This window comes from Euleptes europaea, chromosome 5 (assembly GCF_029931775.1).
Source record: "Euleptes europaea isolate rEulEur1 chromosome 5, rEulEur1.hap1, whole genome shotgun sequence".
Classification (NCBI taxonomy): Eukaryota; Metazoa; Chordata; class Lepidosauria; order Squamata; family Sphaerodactylidae; genus Euleptes; species Euleptes europaea.
In genome coordinates, this window is record NC_079316.1 from 64036032 (window position 1) to 64052548 (window position 16517).

Below are 16517 nucleotides of genomic sequence, written 5' to 3' on the forward strand. Positions count from 1 at the left end.
TTCCAAGTAATTGTGTGAGTTTTAGCTACAGAAAACTGCCACATTGCTCATTTTAAAATGTTAGTAAAATGCTAATGTAAAAAAAAATTGCTGAGTTTAGTTTGGAAAATTGCTCCTGTAGCACAATCAAAAAACTATCCGTGAGATCATGTTGCTAAAATATACATACTATAATAGCATTCCTTCCCAATACTTAAGCAACATGAATCCCGCAGAGTCTATCGCTACGTTTACATCATCCCCTGAAACATGAGAGTTCTTATTTGTTTTTATTAAAATATAAACAATTTGTGTCTAATATTTCTAACATATACTCAATAGTTGATGAATGATATACATTCTGCCAATCTGCTCGACAATTCAGACCATAAAAAGATAAAAGTATAATAAAACACAGAAAAAATAAATGTTCATCTCTGAGTAAATAAAACCTACATATTTAATGTAATAACCCAGGGGTCGGCAAAGTGCGGCTCCCGAGCCACAAGTGGCTCTTTGGGCCCTTGACTGTGGCTCTTCCCACGTGCGGGCGCGCAGGTCGCGAATGTCGGTCGAGACAGGGGGCGGGGGGAACGAGACGAATACCAGCATGGCAGTACCAAAAGGGGGCGGGAGAGAGTCTGTGCAGGAGGCTCTCACGTGACAAAGGAGCGACAACGTGCCGCTGATGCTGGCGGGCCTGCTGTGGTGAGAGAGTCTGCGCAGGAGGCGCTTGCGTGACAAAGCAGCGACCACGTGCCATTGATCCTGGAGGGCCTGCTGTGGGGATTGGGGTTTTTTTAAGCAGCGGAGGGAGTGGCCGCCGTGTCGATATTTGTACGGTAAGCCCAAGTTTTCTTTTAGGATTGGGAAGGGTTGTGACGGAGCATCCCAGCCTCTAATTCACATTGCGCCAAAGGACGCGCGTCGCCCGGAAGAGGAAGCCCCGTGCACCGCCTTTCTCTCCACTCTTGAGGCCGCCCGCAGCCCGGAGGGGAGGGGGAGGCAAAGAGTTTGCTGTTCTTTCCCTTTTTGGTTCTACATATTCATGCGAGCAAGCTTTTTCAAGCATGAACCTTATCAAGAGTAAAGTGAGAAGTTGTCTTATTGATGAGAACCTGGAATCGTGCCTAAAATTAAAAACAACAACATACAAACCTCACTTACCCAAACTTTCCAAAGAGATGCAAGGCCATTGTTCACATTAAGTGTTTGTCAGTCATTGTCATGATTTAATGTTATGGATATGTTACTTACAATTTAATTTTTATCAATAAATAAGATCATTATTAAGTATGATGTCAAGTTTTATTCAGTGTACCTATAGTTTAATTAAAACTTTAATTAAAGTTTATTAAGTTAATAAACAGTGTACCTACCTATATATTTTAAGTTTAAAAAAATTGGCTCTCAAAAGAAATCTCAATCGTTGTACTGTTGATATTTGGCTCTCTTGACTAATGAGTTTGCCGACCCGTGTAATAACCTAACAGCTGAGATTCTCAAACTTTCTGCAACAGAGACATGGTCTTTGTTCTGGATTTCACTGCCGATGCTAATGACAAATCCATACAGCACCCATAGAATCATAGAGTTGGAAGGGACCACCAGGGTCATCTAGTCCAACCCCCTGCACAATGCAGGACATTCACAACTACCTCCCCCCACATCCCCAGTGACCCCAACCCTCCCCCTGCCATGCAGGATCCCACAATCAAAGCACTCCCGACAGATGGCCATCCACAGCCTCTGCTTAAAGACCTCCAAAGACAGTGACTCCACCACCCTCCGAGGCAGGTCCTATCTCCTTTCACCGTTATATTCTTATTTGTTGCACAAAAGGAGTGGAGCCATCCACCCAAAGGTTTTCCACAACTCATAATCTATAGATAATTTAAGTAAAATATTTAGACTTCATACACCAATGACAGGAAGGCCTCTCTCTCCCTTCACAGAGAGAGGGAACTGGTGGGAATGAAGAGATCTCACAACCATTTCTTGAGAAAATGCAGGGCTGAAGGCACCACAGTTCTGCCAAAGCCTTCTTAAAAAAGGGATAAGAGGCCCAAAATCTCATGATATCAAGTGCAATAGAACAAGGGAGGATTACGTAAATTCGACAAATGCAAACAGGAAGATGCTGAAGCAATCACCAAAGACATTTCTTTCTGTACAGGGTTCAACCTGATTACAAACAAATAGAAGTGGGCATCAGCAGCTAGTGTGTATGAGCAATGCTGATAACTGTTGCCTGCCTGGAAGCAAATTTTGCTGCTTCCGCAGCAAATCTGCAGACAGAAATGTCAGTGAGCACATTTTTATACATTCATCAGATCAGATTCTTATATAAACATATATGAAAACAGATGGCAGATTTGGATGACCAAAAGCTGCTACTAAAGCCAAATACATGCCTTTAATGTTTTTTTATTATTATAAGATATGCAATACAAACAGTATTGCATAAGCGATATTCAAACTGCAATCCCAAAAGCACTTCCGTGGCAGTAAGCCCCATTAAATAAAATGAGTAGAATTGCTTAGACTGTCAGACTAGCTTTCGCTCTACCACTAACAATCACACAAGATCCATTTGTGATCTGTCTATGTTTAGAGCTGTACCTCATTAAAGATCCACTCTCACCAGTCCTATCTGGACCAATCTCATATTGTCACTTTCCTTAGCCATTTCCTTCCACCCTTTTTTGAGGGAACCTTTGGTCGTTTACGCATGGGTACTTTCACTCACGTTCGCCCCTGGTCTGAATCAGTTGTTCCTTGGAGTTATGCATGAGTTTTCCGTCCATTAGAGACAACCTCATGTCCAGCCCTCACAATGTCCGTGTCTTCCCATTCCTCTGCTAACCCGACTCGTCCATCTTCCCTGAGCAAAGTCCAGGTGAAATCCCCATGCATAAGGCAAAGTGTGGGACAAGAAAGCTTGGTTTCGCTCACATCCAATTACAAAGCAGCATGTCCAGAGGCGGGGACTCAAATACTTCCTGCTTCCTCGGAGCTCTTTCTGAACAGCTTTTTAAAATGGAGGCTTGGATTCCAGCCCTCCTTTCAGATTGCTCCTTTTGTTGTTGTTCTTAAAATGCTTTTTTATGCAGCAATTGGTTTTGGGGGGGAATTTTCTCTCACAGTAAGCACTACAAGTAAGCCAATTACAAAGCACCATTTAAAGGGGTAGGACTTGACTTGAGCTTGGAAACTGCTAGTGCATAGATTCCCAACAGGAAAGGGTGGGTCCAGCGAGCAACGAACCTCAGGTAAAACTCCCATGAATAAATTACCTTTGAAAATTTTTTTTTTAATCTTTTAAAATTGCACCATTATTGCAGTTTACCATGCAGGTTAACTTCCTTCAAACTCCTTTTAATTACTCACTCTCTTTTTATAATGTTTCAAGCATGCTACAGATGGGGTTAAAGCACAAGCAAATGGGACAAAGAATTTGGGAAGTTTTAGGGAAGAGACATACAACCTTAAATCCAAGGTTAGAGGTGAAGATGTAGATGCAGTGGAAATTTAAGAAGCAGAGCAAGGAGCTGGCAAAGGAAGGAGGAAGAAAAAAGGCCTGCAGAGTGCAACGGGTTCTCAGAAGGAAACCAGAGTTCTGACCAGCAGAGATCTGGACCAGGGAACTGAGGAAATTTGCTGGGTCTGGGGGTTCTTTTATGGAGAGAATTACTGACGGGTAGGTGGGAGTTTGACTATTTCAACTTTGGATTGGGTCAAGATACAAAGTTTAAATCTCGCTAGCTGGTTTAAAGTTAACTGCTGTCAAACTTTGGTGGGGGAAATTGAAGAAAATACCTTAATTAGGCTATTGTGAGCCAAATTTGCATAGACACAAGGAGCCTGGTTGATGCAGGCTGGATAAGAGCTCTCAAGGGGCCAGATCTGGCCCCCAGGCCTTATGTTTGACACACCCCTGATCTAAGGTGTCTAGGCTGGAGGAGGGGGCAGGGTCCTCACACTTTCTACTCTTAGTACCGTAAGATTTATTCCACAGCCATCTCCTTTTCATTAGCCTCTCTTTGCTTCAGCTCCCTCCACTCCACTCTCTGACCTTTTTCTCATGTATCACTCTCCTCTATCTTGTACTTAGCTTCTTTTTTTTCAGCCCACTGCCTGCTCTGTCACCTTTCTCCAGGCACTCTAACAGCCTTTCACTTCTCTACCTTCGAGAAACACCTACCACTGAGCTTTACAGAAGAAGTAGAAGAGTTGGTTTTTATACCCTGCTTTTCTCTACCGACAGGAGTCTTAAAGTGGCTTCCCTTCCTCTCAGAGCAAACACCTTGTGAGGTAGATGGGGCTGACAGAGTTCTGAGAGAACTGTGACTAGCCCAAGGTCACCTGCAATAGTTTTTAACAAAAATGACATTCCTGTTCAGCTTACAATACTGAACGGCTGTTGACATTCTGAAGCTGACAAATCCCTCAATTACTCATTGGGTCACCCAAGAAACACCAAAGGTTGTTGTTACTGCTGCTAAAAACCCTTCAGCACGTAAAAATATAAACTACTAGCACAATTACTTCTGTTTTACAGCCTTACAGAAATTTAATCCTAAATAAATATAACTTATACCAGCATTTCCCAACCTACGAGTCCTGATCCAAAAGCCAGTCATAAAGCCTGTGTAGGTAGGTCACAGATTTTTGTAGTTTTATTGATTTATGCATGCTTTTTTTAAAAAAAAAAAGTGGGTTACCATACTACGTAAATTTGTACTTGTGGGTCACCAAACCAAAAAGGTACCGAACCACTGCCTTACACCACATGCTTTAATTCTGAAAAAAGGTACACAACAAACGTGTTCCCCTCCCCCCAACTTAACATAATTAAAATGGAATATGTCAATGGCCCATAACTAACTCCTACAAGCCTTTGTGCCAATATGGGGTTCACAAACTTGCACAGGCAGGTCCAAGCATCTTTGCAAGGTCTCCATGAGCAAGCATCAGAACCTGTCTCAGTGGCATCTGGAAAACATCATTAATACTTACAACTCCCTTTGTGTGTGTCTTGAAAATTTCTCTGGATACCCAGCACCATTTGTACAGAACTAATAAGAGTTTAAGAGTGACCTAGAGTTCTGACCCATTGCCTATCATATGAAACTTGTAGAAAAAGTTAAAGCGGCACCTTAAGAGTGATGGTTAGACATTAGACATCTAAACAGGATCAAGATACTAGGTAAGCTGGTACACACTGGTACACACATCTAATTTATCTGTCAATTCCAGTACCCTTTAATAATCAGTAGCTTCCTAAAATATTAATGAATATCCTGATCCAATATTACCAACAGGATTCTGATGCTTATTTCCAACTCAGTCAAAATGCAAATCAAAGATATAAACTTTATATGCTTTGCTGCTGAAAGGAACATGTGATTTTTATGCTTCAATAAAGATTCTTATGTTCTATGTTTCTTGAATTGATTTTATTTTTAGAAATGCGTATAAAGGCACAGTGATGCTACTATCAAAATATGAGTTCTACCTGCCAGTTTAACAATATTGTCTTATAAGAATGAGTTCGTAACCATCTCAAACCTCTTGAATAAATTCTGATTAATAGAAGTACCTTGACCTGAATAACCCAGGCTGGCCTGATCTCATCACATCTCAGAAGCTAAGCAGGGTTGACTTTGGCAAGTATTTGGATGGGAGACCACCAAAAACACCAGGATCACTATGCAGAGGAAGGCAATGGCAAACCACCTCTGAATGCCTCTTACCTTGAAAACCCCACCACGGGTCACCATAAGCCAGATGTAACTTGACCGGGGGTGGGAGGGAATAGAAGTACATCTTGCCCCAACCCAGGCTCTCACAAACAGGAGCTGTCACGTAACAGCCTCATTCAATTGGAGCAATGTTTTAAAGCAATATATAAGCAAATATATGTACCTTTGTATCTTATTCACATTTTTATTGCCCTACAATACAGATATTTCTGTGATGGATTATTTAATCACATTACTGTCACAAATGGATCCAATGGATAGTGGCTCCAATTCAGAGATCTGTGCAGAATGGCATGGCACTGGGCATTTTACGTTTCAGGTTGTACCAGAAGCTGCTTCTGATATACAAGGAGGTTGAGGGGGGACATGATTGCTCTCTTTAAGTATTTGAAGAGCTGTTACTTAGAGGAGGGCAGGGAGCTGTTCCTGTTGGCACAAGAGGATAGGACTCGCAATTATGGGTTTAAATTGCAGGTGGAAAAGTACTGACTGTATATTAGGGGAAAAAATTTACAGTAAGGATTGATCGACAGTTGAAACAGCTACCTAGGGAGATGGTGAGCTCCCCCTCACTGGCAGTCTTTAAGCAGAGGCTGGTCAAGCACTTGCCAGGGATGCTCTAGGCTTATCCTCCATTAAGCAGGGCGTTGGACTAGATGGCCTGTATGGTCCCTTCCAACTCTATGATTCTAGGCTCTTGGCCACATGCATAAAAACCCTTTCTAAAGATCAAGAAGCAGAGGGCTTTCTAACAATTTATTTAACACCCACGAAACAGAAAAACCACTATCAACTTGTACATTATTTTAAAGGCCATTATTCTCAGGACTACGCCTACATGACCCTGGGTTTAGAAAGGTGTAATTGTGCTTACATTTGCATTTGTAGTTCAGTTAAGTGGCAATGACTCCGGCAAAGCTAATAACATCATACAATCTGCACCTCTCCCCATGCTTATAGCACCTTGCCACTGGGATTAAGTAAAACTGGCCAAGATAATGTCTGACAGCATGAGAATTTATATGCAGGGGCAGTTTCAGCTGATAAGGCTCTGCTGCATAATTAGTAGCTTTTTTTTCTGTCTTACTGTATGGTCACTTACCTGGAAACCTCTTATTGAAATTGCTTACTTGGTTTTCATTTACGGGAAATCTGTGAACAGTTAGCTCTACTGTTGACAATGAAAACCAGATCTACGACACCTGAACGGAACTGGAACGTACGCAGCTGTGTGACCATGACACAGCTGGAGAGTATGAGAGAAGCAGCCAAGTGATTGGGCAAATTATTACCTAGGTGTTGCCATGTGACAATCATTTGGGAACAACCCACAGCATCTACAAGGCCCACAGTTTGCTTTGGTCAAACACCATACCCAAGCAGCATGGGCTCACATGAGAGGGGCCCCCATGCTTTTGCAATGTCTGAATAGCAACAAAGAGAAAATTCCACCCATGATTCTCTTGGCAAAAATGGTATTTTATTTATTAATTTAAAACTTTTATAACCTGCTTTTACCATTTAGCCCCTGGTGGCTTATAGACATGACCACAAGGCAAAGTGACACTATTATTGAACCCCGAAACAAGTTTTTGGCAAATATTCTACCTGCATTGCAATCATCATCTGATGCCGATAGATTAATTAATCCGCCATCAAATAAGGATCCCTATATTTCCCAAAAAATGGTACTCTATGGCTTGGCACCCAAGAAAATCAGAGAGAAACAAATATAAATTGTGGAAAGCTGGACAGAACGGAACAGGTGTATTTTAATGTATTCCTTTTGATTATGTTGGCTGGTATATTTTAAAATTGTTGTTATATTGTTTTTACATTGTAATGACCTATGGTCTTATACAATAAACTTGACTTGCTAGGTGAAAGTGACACAATTAAAAATATGATGCAAAACTACAGTATAGAAATACAGGCACCGACCAACCAACCAATGCCCAAAGGTTTTATTTCAACAGGCATTGTATTCAACTCAAAGCATGCTGAAAAGGAAGCCTCTTCCACTCAAGGTATTAACATGCATTCCGCTGTAGAGAAGAATGGCAAAATCTGCAAGGCTTGTAAATAGGGTTGCCAACCTCCAGGTACTAGCTGGAGATCTCCTGCTATTACAACTGATCTCCAGCCGATAGAGATCAGTTCACCTGGAGAAAATGGCCGCTTTGGCAATTGGACTCTATGGCATTGAAGTCCCTCCCCTCCCCAAACTCTGCCCTCCTCAGGCTCTGCCCCAAAAACCTTCCGCCAGTGGCGAAGAGGGATCCAGCAACTCTACTTGTAAAACCCTCGGTTCAGTGGCCATGTGACCTGTCCATGCACTTTTTACAAGACAGGCCTCCTCTCTGTAGTTAAGCAGGCCTGACTTCAGGTGATAACTGGATACATGGAAGAAGCAGGTTCAGTGTTGCCACTTATTTACCTCAACAGTTTAGATATCAATGTACAGTGTTCATTCAAACACTAAAATATAGCATTCTAGATTTTAGTGGACGAGACACTGTCCTTCAGTGTTACTTCTCTGAAGATGCCTGCCACAGCTGCTGGCGAAACGTCAGGAAAGAAAATACCAAGACCACGGTCACACAGCCCGGATAACCCACAAGAACCAATGAACTCTGACCGTGAAAGCCTTCAACAATAGCATTCTATGTTTACAAGCTTCAATCAACATGAATAAGACCTGGCACTAGTTTTCTCAAAATTACTTAAATGTATTTATCCTCTGCTTAAATTTATTCATGCCCCATGTTTCTCTTCAGTGAGACCCAAAGCGGCTTTACAACATCACCTTCCCCTCCTCCAGTTTATCTTCACAACAACCCTGTGAGGTAGATGAGGATGAGAGTGGCTTGCCAAGGCCATCCCATGAGCTTCCATAGGGGAGCGGAGATGTGAGCCTGAATCTCCCAGGTCCTAGACCGACACTCTAACCACCACACCACGCTGCACCTGGTTAGGTAATGCAAAAGGACGTGACCTGTCCTCATGACATCACAACTTACACTACCCTGCTGCGAGGAGAGTACTCGCTTAAATCCTCCCCTCTCATACAGGCAGATACTGATGGCTTCTTGCATGCACAACCACCAAAGGACTATTAGCATGATTCTGCCTCTCCTTGGTCTCATACACGATATCCACCAAATGGAGCAATAAAGCACGTTTAAAAGCGGAGCTCGCATGACCGAACCCCACGTGCCCAGCATAAGATTCCCTTTTCACCGCAGCAGCATCAACTCACATGACTGCAGCTGAAGCTACAGAACAACCTTATTCTGTAAATATTTTAATAAAAATTGCATAAATCAAAGTGTAAGGATTGCTGGGGTCATCAAGAGGCCACATTTGTTGAAGAAACATATGCTAAGTAAGAGGAATGACCAATTCACTTTCCTCCATCTACTGTTCGTTCAATAATTATCCTTAAAGGCAGTTGCGGAGATTTCCCAAACTGCCTCTCCTAAATTATTAATGAACCTGCTCTGATCACAGTAAAGAAAAGCTACACAGAAGGCACACACAACGGGTCTCACAAGATATGTACAACCCCCTGTATATATCAAAAATTTACTTAAGGCAATGTAAACACTGACCAAGTTTGGCAGAAGCGCAGATATAAACATTGCCTTAAGCAAGTTTTGCTAATCAGATCAGCAAAAATCAAAACAGTATATATTCACTGCCTGCTTATATAGGCAGTGAGCTGGAAAGAGTGAAGTGTGCAGGGCTTCAAGGAATTAATATAGCTATTCAGTAGAAGGATCATTAAGAGCTATCTACTATTACAGATTTCAAAATATTAGAACATTTTTACCATATCCACAGTAAAGTCTAAGCCAGTGAAATGTCTATAGTATATCCTTTTCTCTCAAACTAATCTTGCAGATCTGAACATTACACTTAAATGAGGGGAAATCCCAGGTGGAATAATATAAAACAGATCCAATAGGAATAAACAGATCATACCTATCAGCTCCAGAATAATTACAGCTGTTAGAATTGTGTGTCTATTACATAACTGCTGCGGCAGACAGTTATGGGGTTTAACTCCTTAACAATTTTTTTTTAAAAAAAGAAATAGATCAGATCTGAGGCAGAAAAGGCACCTGCATTCATATTAAATAATTTTTAAAAGACAGATCAAAATTTTATCTTAAACAGATTATAAAGGATCTATGAGCTCAGTATGCAAGGTTTTCACTGGCTTATTCAGATAAAGCTGGCATGTGTTACTTATTTGGATTGGCTTCAAGAAACAATTTCCTCTCTATACCATTTATCCGGGCACTTTGTTGCTCTGGTGTTTTAGGCCTTTTCTCTGGTACAGTCTGGGCAAAGGAGCTGCTATCTTCACCCAGGAATTGAACCCTTGAGTGCAAGCATGTGAGGGTGACAGTGGCTGATTATACTTAGATATGATATCATCAGCTTACAAGAGAAATGTTGTATTTCATACAGGCAGTGAATTCTAGCCTTGAATATTGACCTTAGGCTGCAGGATTCCGGTGATGCTTAAAATATGTGGCACCAGTAAATATTTCTGATCCAGAAGAAATGCAATTTAAGTCTGGAAGCACAAGCAGTGTACCCCATTCCATTCTACACAATTACTGTGAGGCTTAGCCTGAATAATCACATAAAGGAAACTTGTTGAAAGCCGAACAAGTGAAAGAACTCTAAGACTAATAGTGCCAACAAAACGGGAAAGTCTTCATTTGTTATCTACCACTTTTAAAAGGAACTCATTTTTGCCTCTCTTAAAACAGTTGAAAGAATGATCACATTTGCCTTTGTCTCAATCCTGCATCGACCACATTAACAAAAAACTGTGGCATTTTAAATTCTGAAGGCAGAGAATCAGATTGCCACCTACAGGTGTATTTAGCTGTTCTTTTCTTTTTCCATTCCAGGAACTGAATGAAGGGGGGTGAGGAGAACAGGACTTTTTTTTTCAGGATAAGAATTACAACGCACTCTTTTTACATTCTACGTGTACAGAATACAACAATGAGTGGCTCAAACAACAGTTGCATATACTAGGGGGAAAGTAAATTATCATTTCCCATAAAGACCAATGACACACTGGCTTATTCACACATACATGTACGTCACTGGATGCTTAAGCTCCTCATGACTCACAAATAAGTGTATGAACTGCTCCTCCAGAAAAGCACTGCATTTGCAGTGCTGCCAGCTGACAAGAATGCTCCCTCTGTGGAGCTGGGCCCGCGATGCTCTTTTGCACATGCTGACACTGCAATAACTAAACGATGAACAGGCAGTGCGGTCTCACCCACAGTCTGTGGTTTACAGAATCTAGCAATTATACCAGAGCAAATGAGTTCACACCGACAGAATGCACAGAACGGGCAGCCTTGCTATGGTTTATATTTTCCAAGTCCAAAATCCAGCTGGGCTGGTTTTTAAACAGAAGAAAACATCTTACTCCATGTTCTGAGAGAACTCTCCTTAGCCACACGGAAATGATTTAACTAGTAGCCCACACTGGAGCACAACAATCATAAAAGTGTTTACCTGACAGGACGGGTGCTAGCCTCATAATGTCCGACAGTCTGCTGTTAACTGGTTCATAAGGTGACTCTTCAAGCAAGTCATTTCCTAAAGACAATAAAAAATAGGAGGTTCTTCTTTTAGCTCTTTGTTATGTTTTGAAACCTGAATATATCCAGAAGCTCTAGCCTACATCCCACCAGTCAACTGTTGATTATTCTCCCCATTTGACCACAGCCTCCTCTCTAGGATGTGGACCAGTTCTCATCTCCTTGTACTCCCTTTCTATGAGACTCTACCAGAAGCCTCTTCATGCCCCTCTGTTAGCCTTGTGGATGACAGAAACCATCACACCAAATGCTCAACAGTTTGGTCGCCTCAGAATTATTACTCAGCAGAGGATCTTTTTTAGACTTTCTACACTGCAACTTATGCTAAACCAGATGACGTTAAAATCTGGTTTCTTTACCAATCTCAACAGTTGATGTTCTCAAAGTTTATTTTTTGAAAGTCCTTGAGCTTTTTGAGAGATGCTTCTTGTCAGTAACTCTTCACTGACATCCCCTAACATGAAATCAAAAAGAAAACGTGAACAGGTTACTTGTGGCTGTCCTGCCTGCATGAGCAATTACAGCAGGGGAAAGGCAGACCAAGAAAAAATTCCCCTGTATACTCACAATTACAATTTAGTTTGCATTTAGCTGCAATAATCTGTTACTTGGCCAAAGAACAGCCAACAAGACCTGAATACTTTGAAAGTAACAATTCTATGGTAAGGAGTGATAGGAAGCAATATACAGCCAAAATATCCAGTAATACACATCATTTAGTGTGAAAGCTACAGCTAATAAATCCAGAGTCATTAAATTATTCACTGTTGTGATTGAATAAAATATCGATTTCAATTAAGCCCCACAGGTATGGAAGCATCAAAGAAGATATTAAAAGGCACATTAAGATCCCAAGGACAACAGTACAGGGCCCTTAATTCTAAATCAACCAAAGGTTAGAGTTCAAAATTGTATTAGCAGTCCGGCTGTAGCAGGAATCGATGAATGTTTTGGCTACTCTAATACTGGACTATTAGTATGCCGTCCCCACACGGCACCTAAATGTTACCTAAAGTACCAAAAAAACAAAACCCTTTTCTCAAAAGATCTCTTTCCTCCTGGATGTTCACACACATGGAAAGGGAGCTACTTTTCAACACAGCCCTTGCAGGGCAGTTAGGAAACAATTAACTCCAGTTTGACAGAGTGGTTGAGGAGCGACCCCTGAAATTAGATCTCATTAACAAATGTTTAAAGCCCTTCTTGGGGCAAGGAGGTGGGGAAGCACAGCACCTAGCAGAAGGCCTTGCAGACTTTTGCGCTCAACAATACCCTAATCTTTTGACTTCAGTTTACAAAGGTCAACTGAGTCCCCCTGGAGGAAATCTTTTATTCTGCATTTCCCAACAACAGGCGGATGGAGCAGCAACAGCTGCTCAAGCTGGGCAACACGAAAAGGTCCTTCCTTGGCTGATGAAGAACGCAAGGGGGACGGGGAAGTCACCTGAGGGGGGGGGGACTGTCAGCCAGAGGGGAAAACCCCTCAACGGAGGGGAACGGGGAATGTTTTGCCACATACCCTGTAAGCTTTGGTACATGCTCCAGTAAATGCGCAGGCAGTTCTTCTCCTTCTTCATGCCCCTCTTGCAGCGGCAGTTGTAGAGCGACTTCTGCTTGAGGGCCTCCATGGCGCTCTTGCACTCGTCCTTGGCCTCCAGGCCCGTGGCCCGGCTGAAGTTGCTCTCTTTGCCGGCCACACACTGCCTCAGCGTCCTATATTTCGTGCTGCAGCTCTGCTCCTTGAGGCACTGGTCGCTGGCTTTCACGCAGTCCAGGCGGTCCCCGCCAAGCAGCCCGCTCACTTCTGCGGACAAGAGCACCTCTACAAGGAAAAGAGCGCAAAAGACGTCAGGGGAAAGTCCCTGGGAGGCTGTGAGGAGAGAGGCATCCATCCTAGGAACAGCAAGAATTGCTGTCCAACTAAAACCATTCCAAAGAAAAAGAGCACAACCCTTTATTCCAGCTCCTTTTCTCAGGGAGTCCCCGAAAAGCTGAGCATCCTTCAAGCAGCTGAATCACCAAGGGCTCTAATCTCTCTTCCTAACAAACAAATGTCTCAGTAGTCAATAATATAGCCAACCCTCCCCCACCCCCGCCAACCCCATTCCAGCTTCCCACCATACAAGCCAAAGAGTTTGGGGGATAATTGAGCTTTTGCTCCCAGGATCTTCTTCCTTAGGAGTCTGCAGAAAAGTAACTACTTTTAGCTGACGAGAAGCCTGCTTGGCTGACTCGAGGCTAGAAAAATACCACAGAGGTTAACTTGCACAGCCAAAGATTTGTTCCTCTCTTGCCTCAATTAAATACACTTCCCCTTCATGCATTTCAAACAGCAGTGATGGGCTCAAGATGCGCCCTCAGTTTCCACAAAGGCTTTGCTGTGCTTCCAATCGACATTCGCAAACGGCCAGATGAGAACGCTTCGCACTCCACCAGCCTCCTTTGAAAGGCTTGCCCTTACCCCATCTTCCACCGGAAAGGTAAAAACTGACCCTGGTTTTGTTCCAGATTTCTCTCCAACCACTAAGATTTCACTGCAGAAAGCAAGAGCGATTGTAGTGAACGTACTTCCTTATTTCCTTTCTTGCTGTCGAGAACATGCAGGCATGTGTACACACACACAAACACACACATCATGCCTACTGTCAAAACGGTCCAGATTTGAGACCCCCCCCCAAAAAAAAACAATTTTGGAGCGTCTTCTGTTTCTCTCACAGAAGAAGATCCCCCACTTCCCTTGATGTTCAGTCGCCAAAGATGAGCAATTATCAGAAAGTTTCCCTTCCAACTTGCTAAAATCCGGGGCGATGCTGTGGAGGGTACCTTTGCGAGCTTTACCTGGGCACGGTCCACGCAAAAGGATGAGAGGCAAAAAAAAAAAACCTACTACAGACAACTTCAGCGTCCGCCCTTACAAGAGCAAGCTGGCAAATCAGCACGCATAAGGGTGCAGCGGGCTGTACTGCAGACACTTACCCATGAGGGGCAACACGAAGTAGAAGGTGGCCAGGGGCATCTTGCCGATCCGCGGCTCGTTCCCCCGGGCGAGCCTCCGCTTGGCGCGGCGAAAGGCGATCAGCAGGCAGAGCTTCCCAGCCAGGCAGCTTCCAAAGCCCCCAAGTCCGTATCCATCGAGCTGCCACGGGAAATGCCCCTTCCCCGCCCTCCTCTCGCTCCGCTCCGCAGGGAGGACCAGGGAGAGCGACGCCTCGACCCCCCCACTCCGGGAAAAAAAAGAAGGGGGGGAGAGACAGACTTCCCGCTTAGAGCTCACATCCCAGCATCCTGGACCGCAGAAGCGTCGCTTTCTCAATGAGAGGGGAGGGGAGGCAGAGCAGGAGCTTCGCCTGCCTCTTTTGGGGGGGCAGCACTTTTTTTTTTCCTCCCGGGGAGGGACTCCTAAGAAAGAGACCGGGGGGGGGGGAACCAAAAAAAAATCCAGGCGCTCGTCCCCCGTCCCGCCGCCACCCCCCAAGACCACTCCGGGGAAACCCCTCTCTCTTCCTCTTCCTCCTCCTCCTTTGCAGGCGCCTCCAAGTCAACGCTGCCGCGCGTCCCTTCCCCTATGCCCAAGTGCGCAGGCTGGGCTGGTGGCTTCTAAGGAGCTTCGCTGCGCCTCGTTCATTGGGACCGGCGGGCGGGGAGGAAGGCGGAGGCGCGGCCCCCTCTGTCGGAGAAGGAGGGGCGCGCAGCGAGCGGAGCCGGGCGGGCTCCGGCAGGGGCAAATGGGTCCCCTCTGCCAGGGAGAGGCGAGGGGCGCGCAGCAGCCGGGGCCCCTCGCAAAAGTTCGCGTCTCCCTCTCCCCCCCCCCAACCGCTCCGGTTTCAGTAACCGGGAAAAACTGCAAGCGGCGCTCTCTGCAATCCGGAGCAACGTGCCCCCAACGGGGGTGGGATGGGGGACGGGGACTGGGGGCGCTTTCGCCCGGGCCGGACAATGCCCTTCCAATGCACTTTGCAACCCATCTCTCCCCTGGACATCACAGACTCTTCTGCATGCCGCACCTAATCCCGTCACGCCTGCGATGCACGTTGACATACTGTTCACATTGACATACTGATGCTTGTCTGAATTCACTGTCCTTCAGGGTGACTCCTCGGAAGATGCCGGCCACAGCTGCTGGCGAAACGTCAGGAAAGAAAATACCAAAGCCACGGTCACACAGCCCGGATAACCCACAAGAACCAATCACTCTCCTCTACTTAAAGACAGATGGATTCACGTTCTAGCGGTATCTGAAGAAGTGAGCTGTGGCTCACGAAAGCTCATACCCTGCCAGGAAATATTTTCGTTAGTCTTTAAGGTGCTACTGGACTCTGGCCCTTTTCTACTACTGCAGACAGACTAACACGGCGACCCACTGTGAACCAGCCGGAATGGCCAGCATAAAATAACAAAGCAAGCAGCTGGATTTGACTAGGGAAAACGGCAAAATCCATTTGCAAACTATTGGGCCATTGATGCACGGGAGGTTTTGCTTTGGATGTGCCACTCTCTAGATGCACATTTTCCCCCATCTAAATTCTCAGAGCTCAACAATAAGCCCCCATGCAGTTTTGAGAATTCGTGCATCTAGAGAGCGGCCAATCCAAAGCAAAACCTCCCGTGCATAAATGGTCTGCATGGGGGCTTCTTGTTGAGTATTTAGATGGGGGAAATGTGCGTCTAAAGAGGTGCAAATCCAAGGCAAAAGCTCCCATGCATCAATGGCAAATTGTTAAAGTGGATTGCAAGTGCATTGTTCAGCATGTGTGAAAGCGCCCTGGGGGGGCGACTTTGGATACTGATGCAACTAAACAGAAACGTGGCCTGGGAACGCCCAGGACCCATTTCTTCCCCAACTCCGGGACTGCGAGCCGGGGGAGTAGCCAAGGCAAATTTCCACTCTGCAAAGTTGACTCCTCTCCGTTGCTTGACCGGCAGACCGGCCCCCACAGAAGAGAAAAGCTCCCGGCGGAAGCCTGGCGGCGAGGGACCTCCTCCCGAGGAGCTCCCCTCCCGGCGGCTGGGTACTGGAAACTTGCTGCCGCTCCTCTAGGCGCCGTCTATGTTGCGTGGGGGATCGGGGCCGCAAACAAGGGGCGGCCCTGACCCGCGGGTCGTTGGGAGATGAAAAGACATCAAAGCGTTGTGG

At 44.7% G+C, this 16517-nt stretch overlaps 1 protein-coding gene across 1 annotated transcript in view; it reads right to left on the reverse strand.

Annotated features, from left to right (window-relative positions):
* GFRA1 (GDNF family receptor alpha 1) overlaps window positions 1-14436 on the reverse strand; it is a 254718-nt gene extending 240282 nt beyond the window's left edge. The window contains exons 1-3 of the mRNA XM_056849616.1: window positions 14360-14436; window positions 12903-13205; window positions 11298-11381 (exon numbers count right to left, since the gene is read on the reverse strand). Coding sequence (XP_056705594.1) covers window positions 11298-11381; window positions 12903-13205; window positions 14360-14399 — 427 coding nt within the window. The 5' untranslated portion in view covers window positions 14400-14436. The remainder of the gene's footprint in view (window positions 1-11297; window positions 11382-12902; window positions 13206-14359) is intronic.
* Window positions 14437-16517: the final 2081 nt, after the last annotated feature.